At 36.6% G+C, this 23573-nt stretch overlaps 2 protein-coding genes across 2 annotated transcripts; one reads left to right on the top strand and one right to left on the bottom strand.

Annotated features, from left to right (window-relative positions):
* The first annotated feature begins 8673 nt into the window (after positions 1 to 8673).
* On the top strand, positions 8674 to 12391 carry LOC139876979 (inactive receptor-like serine/threonine-protein kinase At2g40270). The gene is made up of 9 exons (XM_071864382.1): positions 8674 to 8785; positions 8880 to 9024; positions 9309 to 9380; positions 9466 to 9609; positions 9693 to 9821; positions 9936 to 10393; positions 10693 to 10883; positions 10987 to 11119; positions 11700 to 12391. The coding sequence occupies exons 1-9, from the start codon at positions 8674 to 8676 to the stop codon at positions 12254 to 12256; spliced, it is 1941 nt and encodes a 646-aa protein (XP_071720483.1). The 3' UTR covers positions 12257 to 12391.
* A 75-nt stretch (positions 12392 to 12466) lies between these two features.
* Positions 12467 to 17379, bottom strand: LOC139876816 (ethylene-overproduction protein 1). The gene is made up of 4 exons (XM_071864184.1): positions 15326 to 17379; positions 14682 to 14973; positions 13751 to 14060; positions 12467 to 13064 (listed from the first exon to the last, which is right to left on the bottom strand). Exons 1-4 carry the CDS (start codon positions 17350 to 17352, stop codon positions 12832 to 12834), a joined length of 2862 nt encoding a protein of 953 aa, XP_071720285.1. The 5' UTR covers positions 17353 to 17379; the 3' UTR covers positions 12467 to 12831.
* Between the last annotated feature and the right edge of the window lie 6194 nt (positions 17380 to 23573).

Here is a 23573-nt window from a genome sequence, read left to right as displayed (position 1 = left end):
GAGGTCAGAATCTGACCAGGCCAATCCGCGCGCCGCGCGGGGATGGGGCGCGCCGCGCCACCATCTGGGCAGAGAATTCTGGTCAGTTTTTCAAAGTATGCACGAACCAAAACCTTTTCCAACCCAACTCTTGACCCGCAAACACTTATAATGCCTATCATATATCGTTGGAAAGGTATTTTGACGAGGAATACAACTAAGCACATTTCATCAATCAAACTTCCACTTACAACAACCAAAAACCGTAATTAAACATTCATAATCAAAGTTCAAGTTCCAAAAATGCATTTTATGATTCGGGCAACCAATTTACATGTATGTTATGCCGTTTCGAAGGTAATCAAACACACATTGCAACAAAACACTTAACAACAATATCTCATAGCATTTGACGCATCAAAAGTTCATGTAAAGCTCATCAAACCCTAATCCAAGTTCACAAAATCATTAATCATGTTCTTGGAGTTTCCTTAATCAACCTATACATCAAAACGAAGCTAATGATACTAGTAACACTTTTAAAACATGCACTTTAACAATCTAACAACATTTGATCATCCAAAATCAAGGATTTAGCAATCAATTTTCATATTGAACTAGTTACACCAAAAACAACGAATCGAGCATACAAATTACATACACGACATCACAATGAGCCATAGACACTAATTAACAACATTTCAAGTCAAAAACACGAATTTAGAGAAATCTAGAGTTTTAGAAATGTTACCCAAACTTGAGGATATTGGTATCAAAATGTAGAGGATGAAGAGAGGATCACGAAAATGTAATTTGTTTTGATGTTTGCTTCTCCAATCGGATTTAGATAATGATTGAATGAATTTGGAAATTGGGTGTGTTCTTGCTAGAGAGAAAGAGAGAGAGAGGGAGATGGTTGAATGGTGGTGATTGGGGTGGACTAGGTGACCTAGTCAACTAGTTTGCCCCGTGTCAATTTTAGTCCCTCGAGTTTGTAGTCGGGTGCGGAAAATACCTAAACGGAATATTTTAAAACGCGTATTAAAATCCGATAACGAGAATATTTAGAATGTTAGCTAACGGAGGTTACGAATCTAGATACGAGGAATATTATCTAAAAAGAAAAAGACGGCGTTAAAAAATAATTTAACGGAAAAATGCGGGATGTTACATTATCCACACCTCAAAAGAAATTTCGTCCCGAAATTTAGTTGGAAGTAGTAGTCGATATCTCTTACTCGAGACTTAGAGTAGTAACTCTACGAATGAGTGAAGGTACTTTCTTGGACATTCCACGAATCCGGATAGTCGGGGTGTTATGTTGTATTAGGGCTTGGTTTTACGATCCACAAGTTTAGCCGGTTTTTCCTATGAGGAGGAGTTTGTCATCAATAGTTGGTGCATCTAGAAGGATTGCACGTTCCTGTTCCGCAGGACACGTTTCTAAGTTTGTTACACGAAATGTAGGGTAAACGGAAACTTAATTGAGTCGGAAGTTCTAAACGATAGGAAGCGGTTCCAATACGCCCCAAGGTTTCAAAAGGTTCGATATTGCGGATATAGCCTTTCTCGATTTCCCAAAATGGATTACACCTTTCCAAGGTGCGGTTTCTCAATATTACACGGTTACACACTGGGATTTGTGAGGTTTTCATCTAAGTTTGGTATGACTCTTTTGGGCGACTACGGGTCGTCTCGAGCCCTTCTCGGACTTGGATTATCTCAATTGTTGTTTCTTGGATGAGTTAAGATTCGGTGTTTTGTTTGCCACATGCTTTGGTCCAACGAATAGGGGTATGACATTAGCGGTCATATAGGGTTTCGGAAAGTGCGTGTGAACACACGAGTGGTAACTACTGTTGTAAGAGGGATCTACTAAAAGCGACCATGCAAGTTTGAAACATGTCTTTCGAAGACGTAAATCGTTCGTTTGTTCGGTTCGTCTGTTTGTGGGTGGTACGCGGTACTCATGTCTAAGCGGGTCTCCAAGGTTTCTTGTAAAACTAGAGGTGAAACGAGTATTTCGATACAGGATAAATGACGAAGATACACCGTGTTGGAATAGAATTTCTTAAGATATGTTTGAACAAGTCAGTTAGGGTTCGAAAAATGTTCGTTAGGACTATTCACCCTCGTGGCGAATACTAATGTAATATGAGGAGTTTCTCTATCCATGGAGAAATGTTACAAGGAGTTTCCTTAACGGAAATGCGAGCGATGAGGATAGGAGTGAAATGAGGACTTAGAATAGGATGAGCTTGCATCTCGAGGTTGCCATAACGTGCCTCTAGTTGTCAAAAGTTGAAGTCTGAAAGAGAAACGAGATAGTACACGTAGTTGTATAGTTCGGGGTTGAATAATAGTTGGCCGATTATCAGAAACACAAGGGCGTTAAGTCAAAGAAGAGTGAAGTATCGTTGGATTGTGTGTTATCTTAATTTCCAGTAATATCAGACGGTAACGGTGAAATAACAGAGGTATGTAGTGTGGTACGTGATGACGAGAATATTGATCGGATCTACAGTTTAGTATTCGAATTCTTCGTGCAAAATAACGAATTTTAGTTATGTTGATTTTTGAGTCGAGAGAGTATGCCTTTCGGCGTTCAAGTAGAAATATTTTCCATGTTTGAGTTCCATCTGTTGCTATACGATTTTTAACTAGAAATGTTGGTGTGAAGAATCAGGCTCAAGGTGCGAACACGGAGAGGTTTAAAGTTTTCCTTAGTGAGTTAACGAGTTTAAAAGTCGTGTAACACGAGAAAAGTCAGAAATGAATCTTCGGTAAGAACCGGTGAGATCTAAATTTTTTTTTTTTTTTTTTTTTTTTTTTTTTTTTTTTTTTTACGAATACAAGTCTGAGTTGGGAGAGTTCCCTGATTACATGTGGCTTGATTTCGAGATTGATTGTAATGCCTTGACCATTAACATCATAGTCTAGAAAATTGAACTTAGTTGAATAAGTTAAGATGTCATCTATAAATACGATAACAGATTTGTCTAGATAAGTTTGCATACGTGGTTTAGGAGGTTCATGAATACGGACGGAGTCCTAAATAAATCGACGGTACTAAGAGAGACTTACAACTAACGTTGCGAGTTCGGAAGATGGCTTAGGAGACATCGTCTCCCTTAACCCCCAATTGATGATAACCAGAACGGAGGTCGATTTGGAATACACGGGATCCACGCAAATAATCATGAGGTAAAGGATACGAGGAAGAGAGTATTGGTTTCCAACCGAAAGTTACTTAGTTCACAATAATCTATACATAAATGTAGGGCAACAATTTCTCCTTAATGAATAGGTTTTGAGTTCCTTAGTTCTATAGGTGTCGAGTCCAATTTCTTAACGCATATCCTCCGATAAAATTTATAGGCACACAATATTTTCCGTCGGTCACTTAAATCGTCTAAGTAGTATCTGGGGGAAAGAGGTGGAATATAAAGAGCACGAGTCAAATCCTTGGTTATAAAATGTCTAACGGTACTCGAATCGAATAAGTATGAAATATACGATTTGTTGTGAAGAAACGTACCCGTGACTAGTCCATCATCGTCTCGGGCATCCTAGGTGTCGATGTTGTAAGTTCAACGGCGCGCGTTGGTTTTTGCTTTATTCTTTGGGCATTCATTCCTAAAATGACCCGATTGGCCACATTTGTAGCAAATACTCGGCTTTGGTGCGTCGGGCCCCTTTTGAGTGACGGGGGCGGTACTTCCACAATACTTGGCAATATGACCACTACCTTGGCACCGATGGCAAATTAGCTTGCCACATTCACCAAAATGATGCTTGTGGCATTTGTTGCAAAAAGGTCGTGTCCCGGCATAACTTTTCTTGCCGACGGGGGTGAGAGGTTCCTTGGCAAAGTTGTTGTTGTAGTTGCTCGATTGGGGGGCTTCCCGTTTTCTTTTGTTGTCACCCGACTCATCCTCGGCTTTAGGTGCCGGCACTTCAATCTCGTCTACCGTTTCGATCAATTGACGGGCCATATTCAGGGCCTCTTGGTGATTACTGGGTTTGGATGACATTACTCCTTGTTTGATGCTCTTGGGAAGACCATCCATGTAAAGTTCAACCCTTAGAGGTTCGGGGGTCACGAGGTTTGGGCACATCAAGGATAGCTCAGAAAATCATTGATTATATGCCTTTAGGTCATTCCCGACCGCTTTTAAAGTTCTTAGTTCGTGTTCGAGCTTACGGGTCTCTTCGCGCGGGAAGTATTCGGTGATCATCTTTTTCTTTAAGTCGGCCCATGAGAGAGTGTGAGCTTCATCGATACCCACCGACAGCACATACGTATTCCACCATGTGAGGGCGATACCGGCAAAAGTGTGGGTGGAATATTTGACTTTGTCTTGGTCCCGACAACCGCTTATGCTAAAAACGGCTTCTGTTTGCTCAAACCATCGGGTGAGCACAACAGGTCCTCCGGTCCCATCGAAGGTGTGAGGTTTGCACCCCATGAAAGTTTTGTAGGAGCAACCCTCGTTTGAATTACCGGTTCCATGGTTGTTGTGGTTGTGGTTGTTATTGATGTCGGAGGAGATAATAGCCATAGCCGCACCTATGGCGGTGGCTATCATACGTTGGAGGGCTTGTTCGGGAGTTTCGGGAGGAGCGCGTCGACGAGCCATTGTTCCTTCATGACACAAGAATATCGTTGGTTAGTATTCTAAATAATACTAACCGCGATATGGAATAAAGATAAAGAGAAAATTATCTTTGACTTGCCTTAAATTCTTTATGTCATAATGTCGGAACGTCCATGTGAATCACCGTAATATAATCCCGGAAATTATATTACCCTGATTCTCATGTGCATTTAACATTACTTCATAAAGTCAAGGTGGCGCGTCAACAAAATTTATTAACGTAAGATCAAGATCGAATACGAGTTAGATATGATAGAAGAGTTCGAGTATAAATGCACAAATAGTCAAGTAATTCCTACTTCAGTCTATATGCCGGTTGTAGTCTAGATTCACCTATGTACCCTATGACTCGGGGTGGACACAAATGAACTCTAAATCCCTACAACCAAAGCTCTGATACCACTTGTAGCGACCCCGACAAATCGTCAAGTGACGGCGTCGACTACGTAGGTCCCATTACCTGGTCATAAGTCTTTAAAACAGACGTTTGACCCAAAATATGTCGCATCCATTCAAGTGTAAAGATTGTTTCAAAGTTTACAAAGGTAATTGACCACAAGTTAAGTTACAACGTTATAAGTACAAATGAAAACTATGCGACACAGTTTAAATAAGTTCCAAAAGATGCTCCAAAATGCATGTATACTCGACATCCAAGCAAGTATCAAAAGAGTGCGGAAGCATGTATCACTAAGCATTCAAAACCTGAGAAAACATAGAAGAATCTGTCAACGAAAACGTTGGTGAAATCATAGGTTTAGTAAGTATTAAACGTTGTTTTTGAACCACAAGATTTTGTATTTCCATAACGTAGATTATCCAAATCATTTGCATTCCAAAAGTGTTGTTATACGCGAGCACTCAATTATCAAAACTTAACCAACGTTACCCCATCACACAGTGCTAGAACCCACACTAAAACACAAAAATATATTTCATCCGCATAACGGTAGCGAACCGTCCGAATGAGGGTTTGTTAAACCCGTATGGCCACACAATATAAGTTCTCGCTTACACCCTGCAAGTGTAACTAATGATAATCGAATTGAGGCATTTTTGTTCTAACTCGCACGTGGAATGTTTGTTTTCACACTTGTGTTCAAAACATAAAAGTAAGTAGTACAAGATGTAACAAAGTATATGTTTTCTCAGCCCACGATTTAAAAGTATAAAAGTTGTTGAAAAGGTGGGACTATGATCTCACCTTGAGCGCGAGAGTTAATAAAGTACTTCAACAAGTAAACGCGTGCAAAGACAAAGCTAGTCTTGACCTAAACATATAGGTTATATCAATATCGGTAAGCACAAACGGTCAAAGATGTTCAATTAGTCCTATGGCTCGTTACGACTCGATTATAGTAACATGTGAATCAACTAGTCAAGTTTCATGCAAGTTACAAGTAATTAATCATGTTAGAAAGGTTGCATAAGTATTTGGTTAAGTTTGACAAAAAGTCAAACTTGGTCGGGTCAAAGTCAACGAAAAAGTCAACATGTTCGGGTCGGGTCCCGGACTATTTTTCTATGCTAATTATTCATATACAAGTATATTAGAACAAGTTTCATGTGAATCGGAGGTCGGTAGCTAGTCAAACATTTCACGTGAAATGGGACAAAGAGGTCAGAATCTGACCAGGCCAATCCGCGCGCCGCGCGGGGATGGGGCGCGCCGCGCCACCATCTGGGCAGAGAATTCTGGTCAGTTTTTCAAAGTATGCACGAACCAAAACTTTTTCCAACCCAACTCTTGACCCGCAAACACTTATAATGCCTATCATATATCGTTAGAAAGGTATTTTGACGAGGAATACAACTAAGCACATTTCATCAATCAAACTTCCACTTACAACAACCAAAAACCGTAATTAAACATTCATAATCAAAGTTCAAGTTCCAAAAACGCATTTTATGATTCGGGCAACCAATTTACATGTATGTTATGCCGTTTCGAAGGTAATCAAACACACATTGCAACAAAACACTTAACAACAATATCTCATAGCATTTGACGCATCAAAAGTTCATGTAAAGCTCATCAAACCCTAATCCAAGTTCACAAAATCATTAATCATGTTCTTGGAGTTTCCTTAATCAACCTATACATCAAAACGAAGCTAATGATACTAGTAACACTTTTAAAACATGCACTTTAACAATCTAACAACATTTGATCATCCAAAATCAAGGATTTAGCAATCAATTTTCATATTGAACTAGTTACACCAAAAACAACGAATCGAGCATACAAATTACATACACGACATCACAATGAGCCATAGACACTAATTAACAACATTTCAAGTCAAAAACACGAATTTAGAGAAATCTAGAGTTTTAGAAATGTTACCCAAACTTGAGGATATTGGTATCAAAATGTAGAGGATGAAGAGAGGATCACGAAAATGTAATTTGTTTTGATGTTTGCTTCTCCAATCGGATTTAGATGATGATTGAATGAATTTGGAAATTGGGTGTGTTCTTGCTAGAGAGAAAGAGAGAGAGAGGGAGATGGTTGAATGGTGGTGATTGGGGTGGACTAGGTGACCTAGTCAACTAGTTTGCCCCGTGTCAATTTTAGTCCCTCGAGTTTGTAGTCGGGTGCGGAAAATACCTAAACGGAATATTTTAAAACGCGTATTAAAATCCGATAACGAGAATATTTAGAATGTTAGCTAACGGAGGTTACGAATCTAGATACGAGGAATATTATCTAAAAAGAAAAAGACGGCGTTAAAAAATAATTTAACGGAAAAATGCGGGATGTTACACTTTGTTTGAAGATTTGAGAGAAAAATGGGAAGTATAGAAAGAAAAGGAAAATGAAATGGAAAAGAAAGAGGAGGTGGGTTGACTAGTCAAATGCTAGTCACCTCTTTGGCACTTTGGCGAAACTAGTCCCTCGAGTTCGGTTGCGGGTGCGTGAATTACCTAAACGAGATATTTTTAAAACGCGTATTAACGGGAGATGTTATAAACATTTAACGGAATTTAAATAGATAAACGAAAAAGTAAACGGAAAAAGGCGGGATGTTACACAGTGGCCATGTTCTCCTCGTATGGTTCAAATCAATACCATATTAATCAAGTAAATCTTATTTTTGGATTTTGCAAACGTCAATCTTTAGAGTGTCGATGTGTCGTTAATATGCTTAAAACACTTGTATATAGTTGTGCCTTTAAATTTAACGATGGCGGTAACGTAATTGTAAAAGTGTTTTAAACGTGTGAACGATAATCTAGAAATGCTGTCGTTGGCAAAATCCATTATTATTTTAGTCTAAAGCAATTTAATTCTCATTAAGCTATGAATAAAGTTATTTAATTATCATTAGAGCTAATTTGGGTAAAAACTTAATTCCATTATATCATAAAGTTATTTTTCTCTCACAAAAGTTATTCTGCAAACAATTTCTTTGTGTTCGAGTAGAACAAGATATGGCTTTTTGCATATGGATAGTGGAGAAATGATTTAACTTTATTTTAGAGTTAGAGTAGAGAAATAATTATTTACATATTACATTCTCTATAAATTATTATCGTCATAGGAAAACATTTGTAACGTTAATTAAGTGGACGAGTCAATTAAAAATTAAAAATACATTTATTGTACGTCCTAAACTTTAATATAATTATAATTATAATTATGATTATGATGATTATGATGATTATTATACAATGAATTAATTTAAACATCATAACCAAACATGGCCTTGTAGAACATGTAACTAAATAAAAGTGCTGTCACGTGACAAACCACATGTCATGAACATTATAAAAACAATAACAGTCAAAATCCAACATTACAAAAAACAAAACAACAAATAGAAACATCTCAGAAACTCATAAATCTTGTCATTCTTTGATCATATCTTCCTGAAACAGAAACCCACATTCTCTGTAATCAATCAATAACCATTTTCTAAAAAAATAAATTTTGTTACATATCACCGCGTTTTTTGTATCCATTAAACACACCTTAAATTCCTTCTTTCTTTTCATTTTTTCTTATATTATATTTTTTGTAATAATTTTGAAGATGGAAAGATTTTGGAAGTACAATGAGTTTAAACTGCAGTTACCAGTAATGTTTGTTATTATGTTAATATTCGATCATGGTTTTAGCTTTTGTTGGTGTCTTAATAAAGAAGGTGTGACACTTTTTGAACTAATTAACTTCTATTTTTTATTTTATAATCCATAGTTTAAGTATTGGTTAAATTTTTCAGATTTATGGTTTTGCAGGGTTGGCGCTGTTGAAGTTTCGCGATCGAATTGAGGATGATCCTTTTGGCGCTTTATCTAGTTGGAATGATGATGGTGAAGCCGCGGATTCAGGCCCTTGTTCTTGGTTTGGGGTCGAGTGTTCGAATGGAAAAGTTGTTGTCTTGTAAGTTTTGATCCACTCTTTACACATTAGATTATGTTCATATGAACTTGAGATCGTGTATGAACTAATATTTGTGGACAAAGTATATTCGCAACTTTTGCTAAGCTGATGTATCAGCTTTACAACCAGCTTTATAAAAGTTGCGAATTAGATAATTTTCACTAATATTATTTAGCTTTTATTTGATCATGTTTAGTTCAAATTATTTATTTGCGAAATATGATAATATATACCAAGAATATTATTTTAGTCTACGAAACTTATACAAAAAATTCAAAATTTAGGAATTTAAAAGATCAATGCCTTGGAGGAAGACTTGCACCAGAGCTTGGGAAGCTAACAAATGTGAAATCCATGTAAGCATTTGAGCTTAACTATTTCTATTTTTGTATATAATCTTTGATCATGTTCTGATGATTATTTCGTACGCTAAATGGGCAGCATTTTACGTAATAATTCGTTATATGAAATAATTCCCCGCGAACTTGGAGATTTAGAAGATCTTGAAGTGTTGGATTTGGGATACAATAACTTCACTGGACCATTCCCATCTGATCTTGGCAACAATCTATCCTTATCGATTCTGTAGGTTGTTTTTTCGGAAGTTTATTAAGTAAAATGTTCATTAATTTTGTGCTAAATCGTTCATAACACGAATGCTGACGCAGTTTATTGGATAACAATGAGTTTTTGGATACACTTTCACCTGAAGTAAACAATCTTAACACACTTTCTGAGTTTCAAGTAGATGAAAACCAGCTTACAACCACTCATAATGATGTTAACTGTAACAGCAGGTAAAATATGACTTTATAATCAAGTTTATTACTTAAGATATTGTATATAATAATACCCATATCAAATCTTGTATCAAAAAGTTAAATTTTGTTACTTTTATTTAAATCTTGTAGAAATGGTATTCAAACTGGTGATGCTACAGAAAGAAAGCTATTACAATTTTTACCATCAGTATTACATAAACATATACCAGTTTCATCAATATCCATGCCTCCGTCCACCTCATCAGAATCTCCATCACCATCACCGTCACCAACTGCTGCCACGTCACCAACTGCCGCCACGTCACCATCGCCAATACTTCCACCATTACCAATTATCCCAAATCCGCCAACTGCTTCTTTAGTACCCGAGGTTGATCCTTTAGCTCCTTCACCTGGATTAATCCAGAACGTTAGGAGTATTAAATCAAAACATCACACGAAACTAATATGGTCTGGGGTCGTTGGAGGTTCTATATTTATATTTCTTTCGGCTTTTGGATTTATTTTTCTAAAAAGACATAAAGTAGTAACAGTTAACCCTTGGGCTACGGGCTTAAGCGGGCAGCTCCAAAAAGCATTCACAACAGGTTTTTTTCACTTGTTTATCTTTTCGGTTTCACTTTATTCTGCACTTGACAATCGGGTCCGGTTGGGTCAGGTTTGGGTCAAACCTAAAAGGGTCATGTTTTTTGAACGGGCGAACCCAAATGGTCAGCTTTATTAACACATCGAACCCAAATGGGTCAGCTGTTTTTAACGATTCAAACCCAAATGGGTCAGCTTTTTTTAACGGGTCAAACCCAAATGGGTCAGCTTTTTTAACGGGTCGAACTCATCGGGTCGGATTTGGGTCATACATGCTCATATATTTAGTGTCTGAATTCAGGTGTTCCAAGTCTTCAACGCGCAGAACTTGTAACAGCCTGTGAAGATTTTAGTAATATAATTGGGTCAATGATAGATGGTACTGTTTATAAAGGGACTCTTTCTAGTGGGGTCGAAATAGCTGTAACGTCAACTGCAATAACATCGAGTAAAGATTGGACAAAGAAGCTCGAAACGCAGTTCAGAAACAAGGTATGAATCTAGTAACACTTTAAATTTACTGAAAGTTAAAAGCTTGATTAATAATTTACTGAAAGTATGCTGCTTTTTTAACAAAAAATATTTTTTTTCTCAGATTGAAATGTTGTCAAAGGTAAATCACAAAAATTTTGTGAATCTAATTGGATATTGTGAAGAACAAAAACCTTTCACTAGAATGATGGTTTTTGAGTATGCTCCAAATGGAACTCTATTTGAGCACCTTCACAGTAAGTTTCTGTTCACTTTCTTAACTACTTTTCAAGGTCAACTATTTGACCTTTTCATTATATTCATAAGATTCTTATATAAATCATGCATTTTATCTGAAATATATACTATAATTTTTATTATAATTGTATTTTTAATAAATTTTATCTTGGGTGCATGGTCAACTATCTGACCTTTTCATTGTTCTACATTAGATTCTTGAATCAATCATGATTCATGCATGCTAGCCAATAATTCAGGTTTATCAAGAGAATTATTAACACCCTTTAATCTATTTTGAATCAAGAATAATAGTAAGGAGATAGCTGTCTTATAAATTTTCAAACTAGTAAGATATTGATCTTGAAGTCCTGGACTACACCTTTTTCTTATCTTATGACAACTAGTTTACATCTAAAGCACATGCCATTAATAGGATTAGGTACTAATTCATAATTATTGATAATTTCCTCATGATTAGAGGGGGCAAATTAGACGGGCTGACCCGTTTATGACTAAATCAGAACTGCAATCATTTCATGTATACTTAAGTTACCGGTCGAAATTTTCATAATGAATATAACTTTGTTGACAATTCAGTTAAAGAAGCAGAGCATTTGGATTGGTCAATGCGATTACGTATAGCTATGGGACTGGCGTACTGCCTCGAGTATCTACACCAACTCAACCCACCCATGGCCCACAGAAACCTACAATCATCATCTATATATCTAACAGAAGATTACGCAGCCAAAATATCAGATTTCAGCTTCTGGGATTCATCAAAAACGGGACCCGCAAAAGCCGAGCTTTTGGAAACAAAACCTACTCCACAAAGCAATGTATTCAGCTTTGGTGCAATCTTATTCGAATTGATTACTGGTAAGATACCTGATGGTTCTTTCGAAAACTGGGTATTGGATATATCAAACATGGTGGATCCAAGTTTGAGTTCGTTTGAAAACGATACAGTAAACGGGTTATTTGAAGTGGTAAAAAGCTGTGTGCTTTCTGACCCGAACCAAAGACCCACAATGAGAGAGGTTACAAACAGGTTGAAGGAGATAACTGACGTGGGACCCGAGGGTGCGATTCCTAGAGCTTCTCCACTGTGGTGGGCTGAACTTGAGATCTTATCATCAACAGAGTCCACTTAAAAACTTTAAAAGATTGAAACTTTATTCAATTTGTATCTAATTCTTGACTACCAAGTGTTTTGTACAGTTAATAAGTATTGGTTTGCTAATCTTTAACCCTCTATAATTCCATACTTGTAAGAAAAAAAGAATTATGTTACAAAAGGTAGAGGTGGTAATTTCCACCCATTTACTTATATAATAATGGGTCAAACCCAGTATTGTTATTGTTATACAACTTATAAGAAAAAGATTGAACAGAGTACACTTAAAAGATTGAAACTTTATCCAATTTGTAATCGAATTCTTGACTATAGAGTGTTTTGTACAGCCAATAAGTATTGGTTTGATCATCTTTAACCCTCTGTAATTCCATCCATACTTCACTTATAAAGAAAAAGAGAATTATGTTACCAAAAGCAAAGGTGGTAATTTCCACCCATTTACTTATACAATGGGTCAAACCCGGTATTGTAATACAACTTACAACAACATGCCACCAAGGGTCAAAAAAATATGCAGTGGTAATCGAACCAATAGAAGGTGTACCCCGAAAGGCAAAAAAATGGGTCCTATGAAACTGTACAACAACTAACTCATGTATTATATTCAGCAGCTTGTTTTTGTATTCGGTTATAAAGCTCAATAGTCTCTTTATGATTCGGATCTAAACAGAGCGCAGCCTCACAATCTCGAAGGGCTAAGTTTAAGTCACCCATTGACTCATAGAATGCGGCTCGCAAATGGAGCATTTGTAGCTCGGGTTTAAAAGCAATGGCTTTTGTAAGTTCTTCAACAGCTTCACTTTCTTTTTGTTCATCCATTAACACTGCGTCAATAATAAATTAAATAAATCAATAACTCGAGCTAAAGCTATAGAAATAAGTAGCAAAAGCAGCCATATACAATACAATTACTACATTAGCTCAAGGTTGTAAAAATGGCTAATCGGGGACGAGTCGGTTGGGACTTTAAAGGGACGAGTCGAGCGTTGACCAACATTGACTTTCAGTACGAAGTATGGAGTAATAAATTAAACATATTTTTTACACGTAAATATATATAAAAAATAAAACATAAATATTTCAAATACAGATAATAAGGCACAAAATCTAATTTTAAAAATTATTAATTATAACATATACTAAAAATTATTAAATTATAATTATATTATATTTATAATATATATAATATTTTACATTATGAACCATAGCAATGATGACGTCAGCGCTGACGTCATCATCCACAATTTTTTTAGAAAATTTTTTACCCCACCCCACAAGGCGTGGGCTTTCTTTAGTTGTTATGATCAACTTTGACTTTGACCATGACAAATTTTTGACTTTGACCAACTTTGACTCAACCCAACTTAGACAGACTTTGACCCGACTTTTTAGGCGTTTTTAGCGAAACTGGACGGGTTAATCTCCAAACCTGTCCTAAGGGAGTATAAAGTGGACGAATTGCAATTATTTACTAAATTGCATTAATTTAATTTCAGTTTTATAAATGTACCTGCGGCTCGATATCTATATGGGTAAGTTCTAAGGGGATCCAACTGAGTAGCTCTACATAGATCACTAGTAGCGTTATCACGGTCACAATATTCAGAACGTTTTTCATAAGCAGACGCACTATTTTCGGCCATTTCTATGAGCTTTGTCATTTCATCATAAGCATTTTTTCGTTCTTCTTTAAGACAAAACACACGTGCTAACCCTTGATGAGCTCTTGTATGCTTTATATCGAGTGCATTTACATAACAATCTGCAGCAAGATCAAGTTTCCCACAATCCACATATATACTCCCGAGATTATTTAACGCCTGCAATAACCGGAAAGACAAATTTACCCTTTTTCAAGTTCCTTCTTTCTTTACTGTTTCTTGTAAAGATAGCAACATCGATAGATACATTCTGTTATGAACGGGACTAATTTGGGTTGTTTTCTATCTCAAGCTAGGCAAATGGGTCAGATAAAATTCACCCTTTTTCAAGTTTCTTTTTTCTTTCTTTTTTGTTTCTTGTAAAGATGGCAACATCGATACATTCCGTTATGAACGAGACTAATTTGGGTTGTTTTCTATCTCAAGCTAGGCAAATGGGTCAGAAAAATATTTTTACCTAAAATTGGTCAAATAAACCGAAGGTAACACCATGTTTATTTGTAATGCATACAACCTCTTATTCATTATATCAACCGATTTAGATTATATTTACAAGCGTATGTGATGTAATCATTATGCATAAAAAAACTAAAGAAAATGTTAGTGTGTCAATCCACCCCGACCAAAGCCAATTCAACCCATACTAGATATGAACCATTTCAACCGCAACCTGTTTGCACATGTTGACCCAAACCACTTGACCTTGACCCGCCCATCTTGCCACCACTATTTTTTTTTTTTCCTTTTTGTAAAGAAAGTAAGCATCTATATGTCACTTACTTGTCCTTTCCGAAGTCCATCTGAAGGGCATTTGAGAGCATCAATAAGAAGTTGTATAACAAAAGAAGAAGAATCTTGATCCAAAGATGCATCCGCCAACGTATATGCTTTAAGAAAATAAGCTTCGAATGATCTTTGTAACAAAATTGACTCTTCGGCCTTAGCTAAAGCTTCTTCACGATAGCCAGTATCATATAAGATCCACCCTTCATATACAAGTCTTTCATGCTTTGTTGTTGAAAGATTTCTAGCTAACCGTAAGCTGCGCATGGCTGCCTTTTGGCAGTTTAATCTGTGCCCAATATGTAAAAAAGTTCATATAGATTTGATCTTAATATAAAAAAGGCAAATAATAACATAATTGATCCAAAAACACATCTATACAAGGTTTCAAAAATCGCTGTGAATACTCGGTCAGGACTTTTTAGGGAGTACTCGGATGTTGACCAAGTTTGACTCTGACCAATTATGACTGATTTTCCAAGTAATCCCGAATTTTGACCCATTTTCTGAGTAATCCCAAGTTTTGACCGAGGTTTGGCCGAATTTGACCGAGTTTGACCAAGTACTTTCCAAGTTCTGCAACATTACATCTATATAACAAAATACCAACAAATCAGAAGATATTATGGCACGAAATTTACCTTAAAAGAAGTAAAGATTGTCTGAATCTCAAAAGACTTTTCCCCGGGTCATGAGCCATCATCTGATGTATAATAGCGAGTGAGCCAATATCGTCTATACACGACCACCGTTCATAAAGTTGTAACCAACAATCTGCAAAACTCCATTGTTGCACTTTTTTACTCAAAACCTCCAACAAGTAATCACATCTCATTTTACCATGAAACATCATGTAATACGGGTCCAAACTTAACATAGCTCGAATATCTCTTACAGCAGCTTGATAATCTTCAAGAACAAGATAAAACCATGCCCGTAATTCGAGACAATCGGGTGAAACCTTAAATCGGATGATTTTATTAATTTCTTGAATACCTTCATTGACCAAATTTTCGGTCACCAATGAAATGGCTCGGTACTTATACGGGTAAGTAAGCGTTGGATCCAATTTAGTGGCTTGTTCCAAATCTAGTAACTTTTTACTTCCTAGATTGTATAACGAACGTTCTTGATACATCCATCCACAAGGTTTATTACATTCTGATAAAATCTTGTTGATTAAATCACGTGCTAAATACGTTTTTCCTTGTTTATACATAGTTCTAGCGATACCCGTACCCGAATAAACATGACCCATATCAAAAGCTTCTTCAAAACAGCTTTGGGCATCTCTATATTCTTCTCTTTCCAATAACAAAACACCCAATTGATGAAAAGCAAGCATCTTTTGCCATTTTTCAGTCGCGCAATCTATCAACCTTTCTAATAGCATCACTGCATTTGCTGATGTCATTCTTTCCTCCATAGCCACTTGGGTAAGAAAATAATACAACAAAAAAGAAGCATGACCAACCATTCTTAATTTCTCCATAGCTTCACGAGTACAAAACAAGCTTAAAACTTTTGGATTGTTTAAAGAACTTGGAATCTCTCTTAACAAAACCTGTAAACAAGAAGCTACTAGAAGACTTGCATTGTCTTCAAACCCGTATTCAATAAAGATCAACGCATCATCAACGTTAGAAACTAACGAAGCTAAATAAACCTCACAAGCCGATTTCATTTCCTCACAACAAAACTTTTGCGAAAACGATAATATCTCCAAAACTATACTAGGAGAACCAAAATCTATAAACTTTTTCGTCCTACTAAACACTTCTACACCTCTCATTGCTTCCACCGATATCCCAATCCGCGAAAAATCAATACTTTCCTTTTCGGATTCAATAAAACTACCATACAATAACGTATTTAACGGGCTAGATAACAAAGCTATTTTACGCCTAATACACCTAACTACCTCATTTCCAATACAAAATCCAACAACCTCATAATCATAAACATTAACATTATCTAAACAATCATTATCAGATAAAACATTACTATTAACTTTCTCTGAGGCATTTTCACAAACACATTGACAGCAATCGAAAACCGAACTCGAAAACTCACACACATTATCAACCAGAGCCAATTTCGGACACTCGATAACCTTACCGATGCAATCCAAACCCGAAACACCGACAAGTTCATCTTCTCTACGCTCAAATCGTAACCAAGCAGACAACACAACTTTTGCATGAACACCAACAGCATGTTCTCTTGCACACTGCAAGCTTCTTCTAAGCAACTTTGAATCACCTAAAACACAAAATAACGCATACTCTTCCAAATATAAACAACAAAGTTCAGATTTTTTAGAACAATTTATGATTCTTTTGTAAAGATTAGAAATTGATTCGATGAAGTCAACGTGGTTTAAAAAGGGAACAATTAACGGTTCAATTAAATGTAAATTAGGTATTCCGTAATGAGAGGATTTAAGTGGTGATGACGTGGACGACGTCGTTTCGGAGGGTAATGATAAAATGGAATTGATGGTAAGTGCGTGAACTTGAGCCGGTTTTTTCGACCGGTCTTTGAGCTTTGAACCGCCGGTTTTCATGGTGGAGGTAAATTGACGAATCAGATTTAGGATTTTAGCTGATCGTGGAGATGAACATGAAGATGATGAACAGTTGTCATGATCAATAGTTGAGATCGACATGATTGAGAAAAATGTGGAGAAATTAAAAAAAGCTAGTTGAACGCCATTGAAATGATGGATACAGGAGAGAAAATATATATATATATATTAGTTGTTAATTTTATTTTATAAAATAAATAAAATATTATATTAAAATTTTGGAGTGTTGTGTATTTTTTTTTTAATAAAAGTAATTAAGAAATATGGATGATTATTTTATTATTATGGACAGTGAAGTTGAAGTTAGTTTAATATAAAATGGACAAGGAGCTCGGATACAGATGTGTGCTTTTGAAAAAATAATGTTTATCTGGTTAAAATATAGTTACTCGTAGGATTTTATTATATTTTAAATAATTTTAATTTATTATAGTAGAAAAATTGACATAAAGAAGCAAAGGTAAAATTAAAATAAAATTTTCATCTTACATTACTTACAATGTAAAGTTTTAGTGGTTATTTATGCTTTATTTATTGCACGAAAGTATCTACAGAGTGTTCTCGATGTTTTATTATTTTGATACATAGTTAAATATGAAAATATCTTATAGAAATGTACTCCGTATATTAATATATAAAAAATGATCTTTGTATATACATACATAATAATAGTAATAGTAATAGTAGAGGAATATTCATTTGAGTCCATAAATTAAGTTGAGATTCAATGGACCAATGAGTGCGCAACATGTGTCGCGAAAATCAAATGTGATTGAAAAAAATTCAAAAAAAAATTTCGAAAAAAAACTTTTAATTTTTTTTATCGAAATTTTTTAAAAAAAAAAATTTTTAATTTTTTTTTTTTTTACAATCACATGTGATTTACCTGCACAATCACATGTGATTGAATTGTACAATCACATGTGATTGAATTTGTCATGCATAATCACATGTGATTGGGTTTACAATCACATGTGATTAACATGCATAATCACATATGATTAAAAAAAAAATCGAAAAAAAAATTTCAAAAAAAAAATTCGAAAAAAATAAATTTCGAAAAAAAAAATTTCAAAAAAAAAAAATTTTAATATTTTTTTTAATCACATGTGATTTTCGCGCCACATGTCGCATTCTCATTGGTCCCTTTGTTTTCAAGCAAATTTATGGATGCAAGTGATTCCAACTCAGTAATAGTAATACAAATAATTAAGTTTAATTATGGATCTCTAAGCGATCGAAAAAGAAGAAACTCGAATGGCATCAATGGCTAATCAACTCATCCTCTTATGTGTGTCCAATAACACTCAACGCGTCAGTATCGGTTAATCACTAGCTAGCATAGGCCATAGTGTTGGAAGCTTCGACGAGCTCAACACACCCACTATTGAGGACCTAGATTATACTACACTCACTACACCAACACTTTGACGTTGGTTAGCCTTTAATTTTATGAATCCTTAGTGCACAATAATAGTGAGGCGACAGTGTCGACCATATATATGATTCAGGCGGTATAACCGACCATATATAACTTAGGCGGCAGAGCCGACCATATAATGAGAACAACTCAAGTGCACTAAGAACTTAAACACAAACTAAGGCTTAACCGGGAAACTTAACAAAGAACACTTTTATTAATACAAAGAAACAATTACAATATTATGAACTCAACTCACACTCTTCTTTACTTCTTCACAACTTCTTCTAACTCTTCTTCACTTCTCTACTTCACTTCACTCTCACAACTTCACACAACACAAATGAAATCTCCTCCCATATTTATACTACTCCATGGAACATTCTAGAACCTAGATATTTTCATGGATATATAAATATCTAGATATTTCTACAACCTATAAATATCTAGATTTTTCTTTTACATTTCAATTTCTAGATTTTTCTCTCATATTCTAATATCTAGATATTTTCTTATACATATTAATATCTAGATATTTTACCCATATACATTTACTAATTCCATATTATTCTAAATTTGCATTGTATTTTAACACTCCCCCTCAATGCAAATTTTCTTCCAACGATGTCTTGCAGACCATTCCAAGTGCTTCTCTGAATTTTGTAAACTTCGGTTTACTTAGGCTCTTGGTGAATATATCTGTTACCATCTGTCTTTGTTGGCACCATCTTGATCTCCCCTTCAAAGACCTTCTCGCGAACATAGTGATAGTGTACTTCTATATGTTTTGTTCTTGCGTGAAAGACTGGATTCTCTGCTAGACGTATAGCTGATAGGTTATCGCAGAAAAGCTCTACTTGATAGTCTGTTGATTGATGAAGATCTTCCATTAGTTGTTTCAACCATGTAATTTCTTGTGTTGCTGACGATGACGATCGATATTCTGCTTCAGTGCTTGACAAGGATACTGTTGGTTGTCTCTTGCTGCACCATGATATTACTCCTGATCCAAGACTAAACATGTATCCAGTTGTTGGCCGTCGTGTATCATAGTCTCCAGCGTAATCGGCGTCACAATATCCAGTCACGTGACATTCTTTTGTTTTCTTGTACAAAATGCCAAAGTTAATAGTGCCTTTAACATACCTTAAGATGCGTCGTACAACATCAAGGTGAGGCTTCTTCGGATTGCTCATGTATCGACTAACCACTCCAACTGCATAAGATATGTCTGGCCGGCTTAGTGTGAGATAAATAAGACTTCCGACCATCTTTCGATACATGGTAACATCTTGAAGACTTTTTCCTTCATCTGCCCGTAGTTTTGTATTCGGATCCATCGGAGTTGAGATAGGTTTGCAATTAAGCATTCTGTACTTTTGTAAAAGATCTCGCGCATATTTCTGTTGTCCCAGAAATAATCCTTCTCTTTTCTGCTCTATTTCGAGTCCAAGAAAATGTTTGAGTTCTCCAAGCTCCTTCATATGAAATCTGATAGACAGATTCTCTCTTGTTCTTTGAATCTCCTCATAGTGATCTCCCGTGATGATTAAGTCATCCACATATACTAGCACTATGGCTAGTTTTCCTTGATCTTGTTTCACAAATAAACTAGAATCTGAAGGAGCAACTGTGAAACTACTTTTTACTAAAAACTCGCCAATCTTCCCGTACCAAGCTCTTGGAGCCTGCTTCAAGCCGTATAGTGCTTTCTTTAATTTGCAGACATGGTCAGGATAGGACTTGTTCTCAAAGCCTCTTGGTTGCTACATATAAATTTTTTTGTCAAGTTCTCCATGTAAGAAAGCGTTCTTGACATCCATCTGCCACAGCTTCCAAGATTTGCTAGTGGCTAAAGCTAGTAGAGCTCGAAGTGTTGTAATCTTCGCCACTGGACTAAACGTTTCTTCATAATCCAGCCCATATTGTTGAGAAAAACCTCTAGCAACAAGTCGAGCTTTATACCTTTCAATGGAGCCATCTGATCGAGTCTTCACCTTATAAACCCATTTACAAGATATTGGTTTTACATCTTTTGGCTTTGGAACTAAACTCCATGTCTGGTTTTCTTTTAGTGCATTAATTTCTTCTTCCATTGCTTTCTGCCACTCTCGACTTTGTGCTGCTTCTTCATAAGTAGAAGGCTCAATAGGTATTGATTCATCCACATGAGCAGCATTGGCATACCTTGGATTAGGTTGCCTCGGTCTTGTTGATCTCCGTAATTCTTGTACATGCTCCTCGACATCCATTTGACTTGGACGAACCTCCTCGGATACAGATTGATGCACACCAGTTTTCCATGGACTCTTTTCCTTAGAGTACGACCCTTCTCCTTCTTTTATTAGATCCAATATCTGCTCTTTAGGTTCTTCTTTTTCTTCTGGACCTTCTTCTAATCCATGAGATTCTGGAAGCTCTATCTTTTGAGGTGACCACCATGAAGACGCTTCATCAAATACCACATTTCTTGAAGTATGACACTTTCCAGTATTTGGATCACAACATCTCCATCCTTTTCTTGATTCATCATAACCGACAAAAATGCACCGAATTGCCTTCTTATCAAATTTGCTTCGGAGATGATCTAGCACGAAGACGTAGCATAAACATCCAAAAACCTTGAGATGGTTGACGGTTGGCTTGATCTTCCATAATCTTTCATATGGTGAAATATATCCCAACTTTGTTTGTGGGAGTCTGTTAATCTTATATGAAGCCGTCCTCATACATTCGGTCCAAAATCTTTCTGGTACATTCTTACCATGAAGCATACTTCGACAAGTTTCAGCAAGATGACGATTCTTACGTTCTGCCACTCCATTCTGTTGTGGAGTATTAGGGCAAGTTAATTGCCTTCTGATCTTGTGCTTCTCAAGATACATATTGAACTCAGTCGATAAATATTCTCCTCTATTATCTGTGCGTAGGCACCTAATCTTATTATTGAGCTCACTTTCTATCTTCTTCTTGAACTCTTTAAACTTCTGAAAAGTCTCTGACTTTTTCTTCATGAAGTAAACCCACACATACCTTGAGAAGTCATCAATGAATGTCACCATATACTTCATTCCTCCAAGTGATGTTTGTTTCACTGGACCAAAGACGTCTGAGTGTATGAGCTCTAGTGGTGTCTTGGACTGATGTTGTGACTCCTTGAATGGCAATTGGTGAGCTTTTTCAAATTGACATCCAGCACATATTGTATCTGTTCGGATATCAATTTGAGGAAGCCCATTTACTATGTGTTTTACCATCATCTCCTTTAACTTGTTGTAGCCCACATGCCCAAGACGTTCATGCCTAAGATCAGCCGTCTCATTTTTTCGAGTCTTATCCACATATGCTGTTTCAGCAGATAGTACATAGACCGACTATATTCTTCTTCCTTGCATAATTGGATTGCCAACCACCTTCACTCTTTTGAATACGGACACATCTTCTGGTCCAAAGAGCACATAGTTCCCTTCTGCTGTCAATTGTGGTACTGACAGTAAATTCTTCTTTAGGCCAGGGACAAGATACACCTTCTCGAGTTGGAGCTTATGAGAGTCGCCTTCATTTGGTTCCAATGTGAGAAATAGACAACCTTGAATTGTCGGCTGTCAACACGACTCTCTTTCCTTTGTAATCCTCCATTTCTTGCAGCTTCGTCTCATCATTGGTCATATGATTTGAGCACCCAGAATCAATGATCCAATCATCTTTGTAGTTTATTTTTGACTTTAAGGTTGCTGCAAGAGCTTGATCATCCATGTCAGCTTCAACGGAGAGTCCTGCTTCTACATCCCATGTTTCCTCATTAATGGTTGCTTCGAATGTGACCTCTTTCTTCTCATCTCTTGCGGCGGCCACATTTCCTTCGAAAGTTCGCCTTCTGGGGAATCTACATTCTCGAGCAAAATGACCCTTCTTGCCACAATTGAAGCATTCACCATTCTTTCTCTTATCATTTTTCCCGTATTGTTGGCGATGATCTCTTCTTCCTTGTTGAGCTCCCCCTGAAGCGTTGCCTTTTGATTTTGGGTGACCCTTCCACCCATATGTCTTACTTTCTTTCATCGCCTCTTGTCTTCGAGATGTTGCTTTCTTTTTATTGGTGAAGAGTGCATCTTCTCCGTCTTTTACGGTTACTTCATTCATCTGCTTAGCTAATGCCTCTTGATTTGCCAATAGATTCTCCAGCTCTATTAATGATGGTTGAGTAGGCCATCCTCTCACAGCGGCTATAAATCCATTATACTCGGATCTTAAGCCGTGGATGATAATTCTCTTCATCCTTGCATCACTCACTTTCTCTTCAGGAGCAAGTTGAGATATCTCACGGCAAATTGATTTCACCTTGGCGAAATACTGAGAAATAGACAGACTTCCTTGTGAGATAGCCGCGAGCTCATTTTCCAAGAGCTGGAGGCGTGCTTCATTCTTCTTTGAAAATAATTTTTCAAAAGTTTCCCAAGCTGCCTTTGGTGTTTTCTCGTCACGGATGTGCTCCAATAGATCCTCCTCGATTGTAGTCTTCAATATAAATAAAGCCTTCCCGGCCTTGATGTTCCATTTTCTCAAGGCTTCAGCATTTTCTTTCGGTGGAGGCGTTGTGTCACTGCGAGCAACTATTTCCCATAAATCCTGTCCTTGTAGGTAGGATTCTATGCAAGTCCGCCAATAACCATAGTTGTGGTTATTGAGACTCTTGATTCCACTGCTCGTACTTGCAAGATCTGCCATCATGACGTCCAACGTCCAATAAGCTTGGTCCCTGACCGATGAGCTTTCACAGTTCCTAACTGTGCTCCGACAGAATCTTCCTTAGAGCCTTGGTGAAAACAAGCCGATGTAAACGTCCAACGTTTACCGATTTCCTCCACTAGAAATGGTCCCG

The sequence above is a fragment of the Rutidosis leptorrhynchoides genome, chromosome 11, assembly GCF_046630445.1.
Source record: "Rutidosis leptorrhynchoides isolate AG116_Rl617_1_P2 chromosome 11, CSIRO_AGI_Rlap_v1, whole genome shotgun sequence".
Lineage (NCBI taxonomy): Eukaryota > Viridiplantae > Streptophyta > Magnoliopsida > Asterales > Asteraceae > Rutidosis > Rutidosis leptorrhynchoides.
The sequence above is the reverse complement of the archived record's forward strand: the minus strand, read 5'-3'. Positions and strand labels throughout refer to the sequence as shown.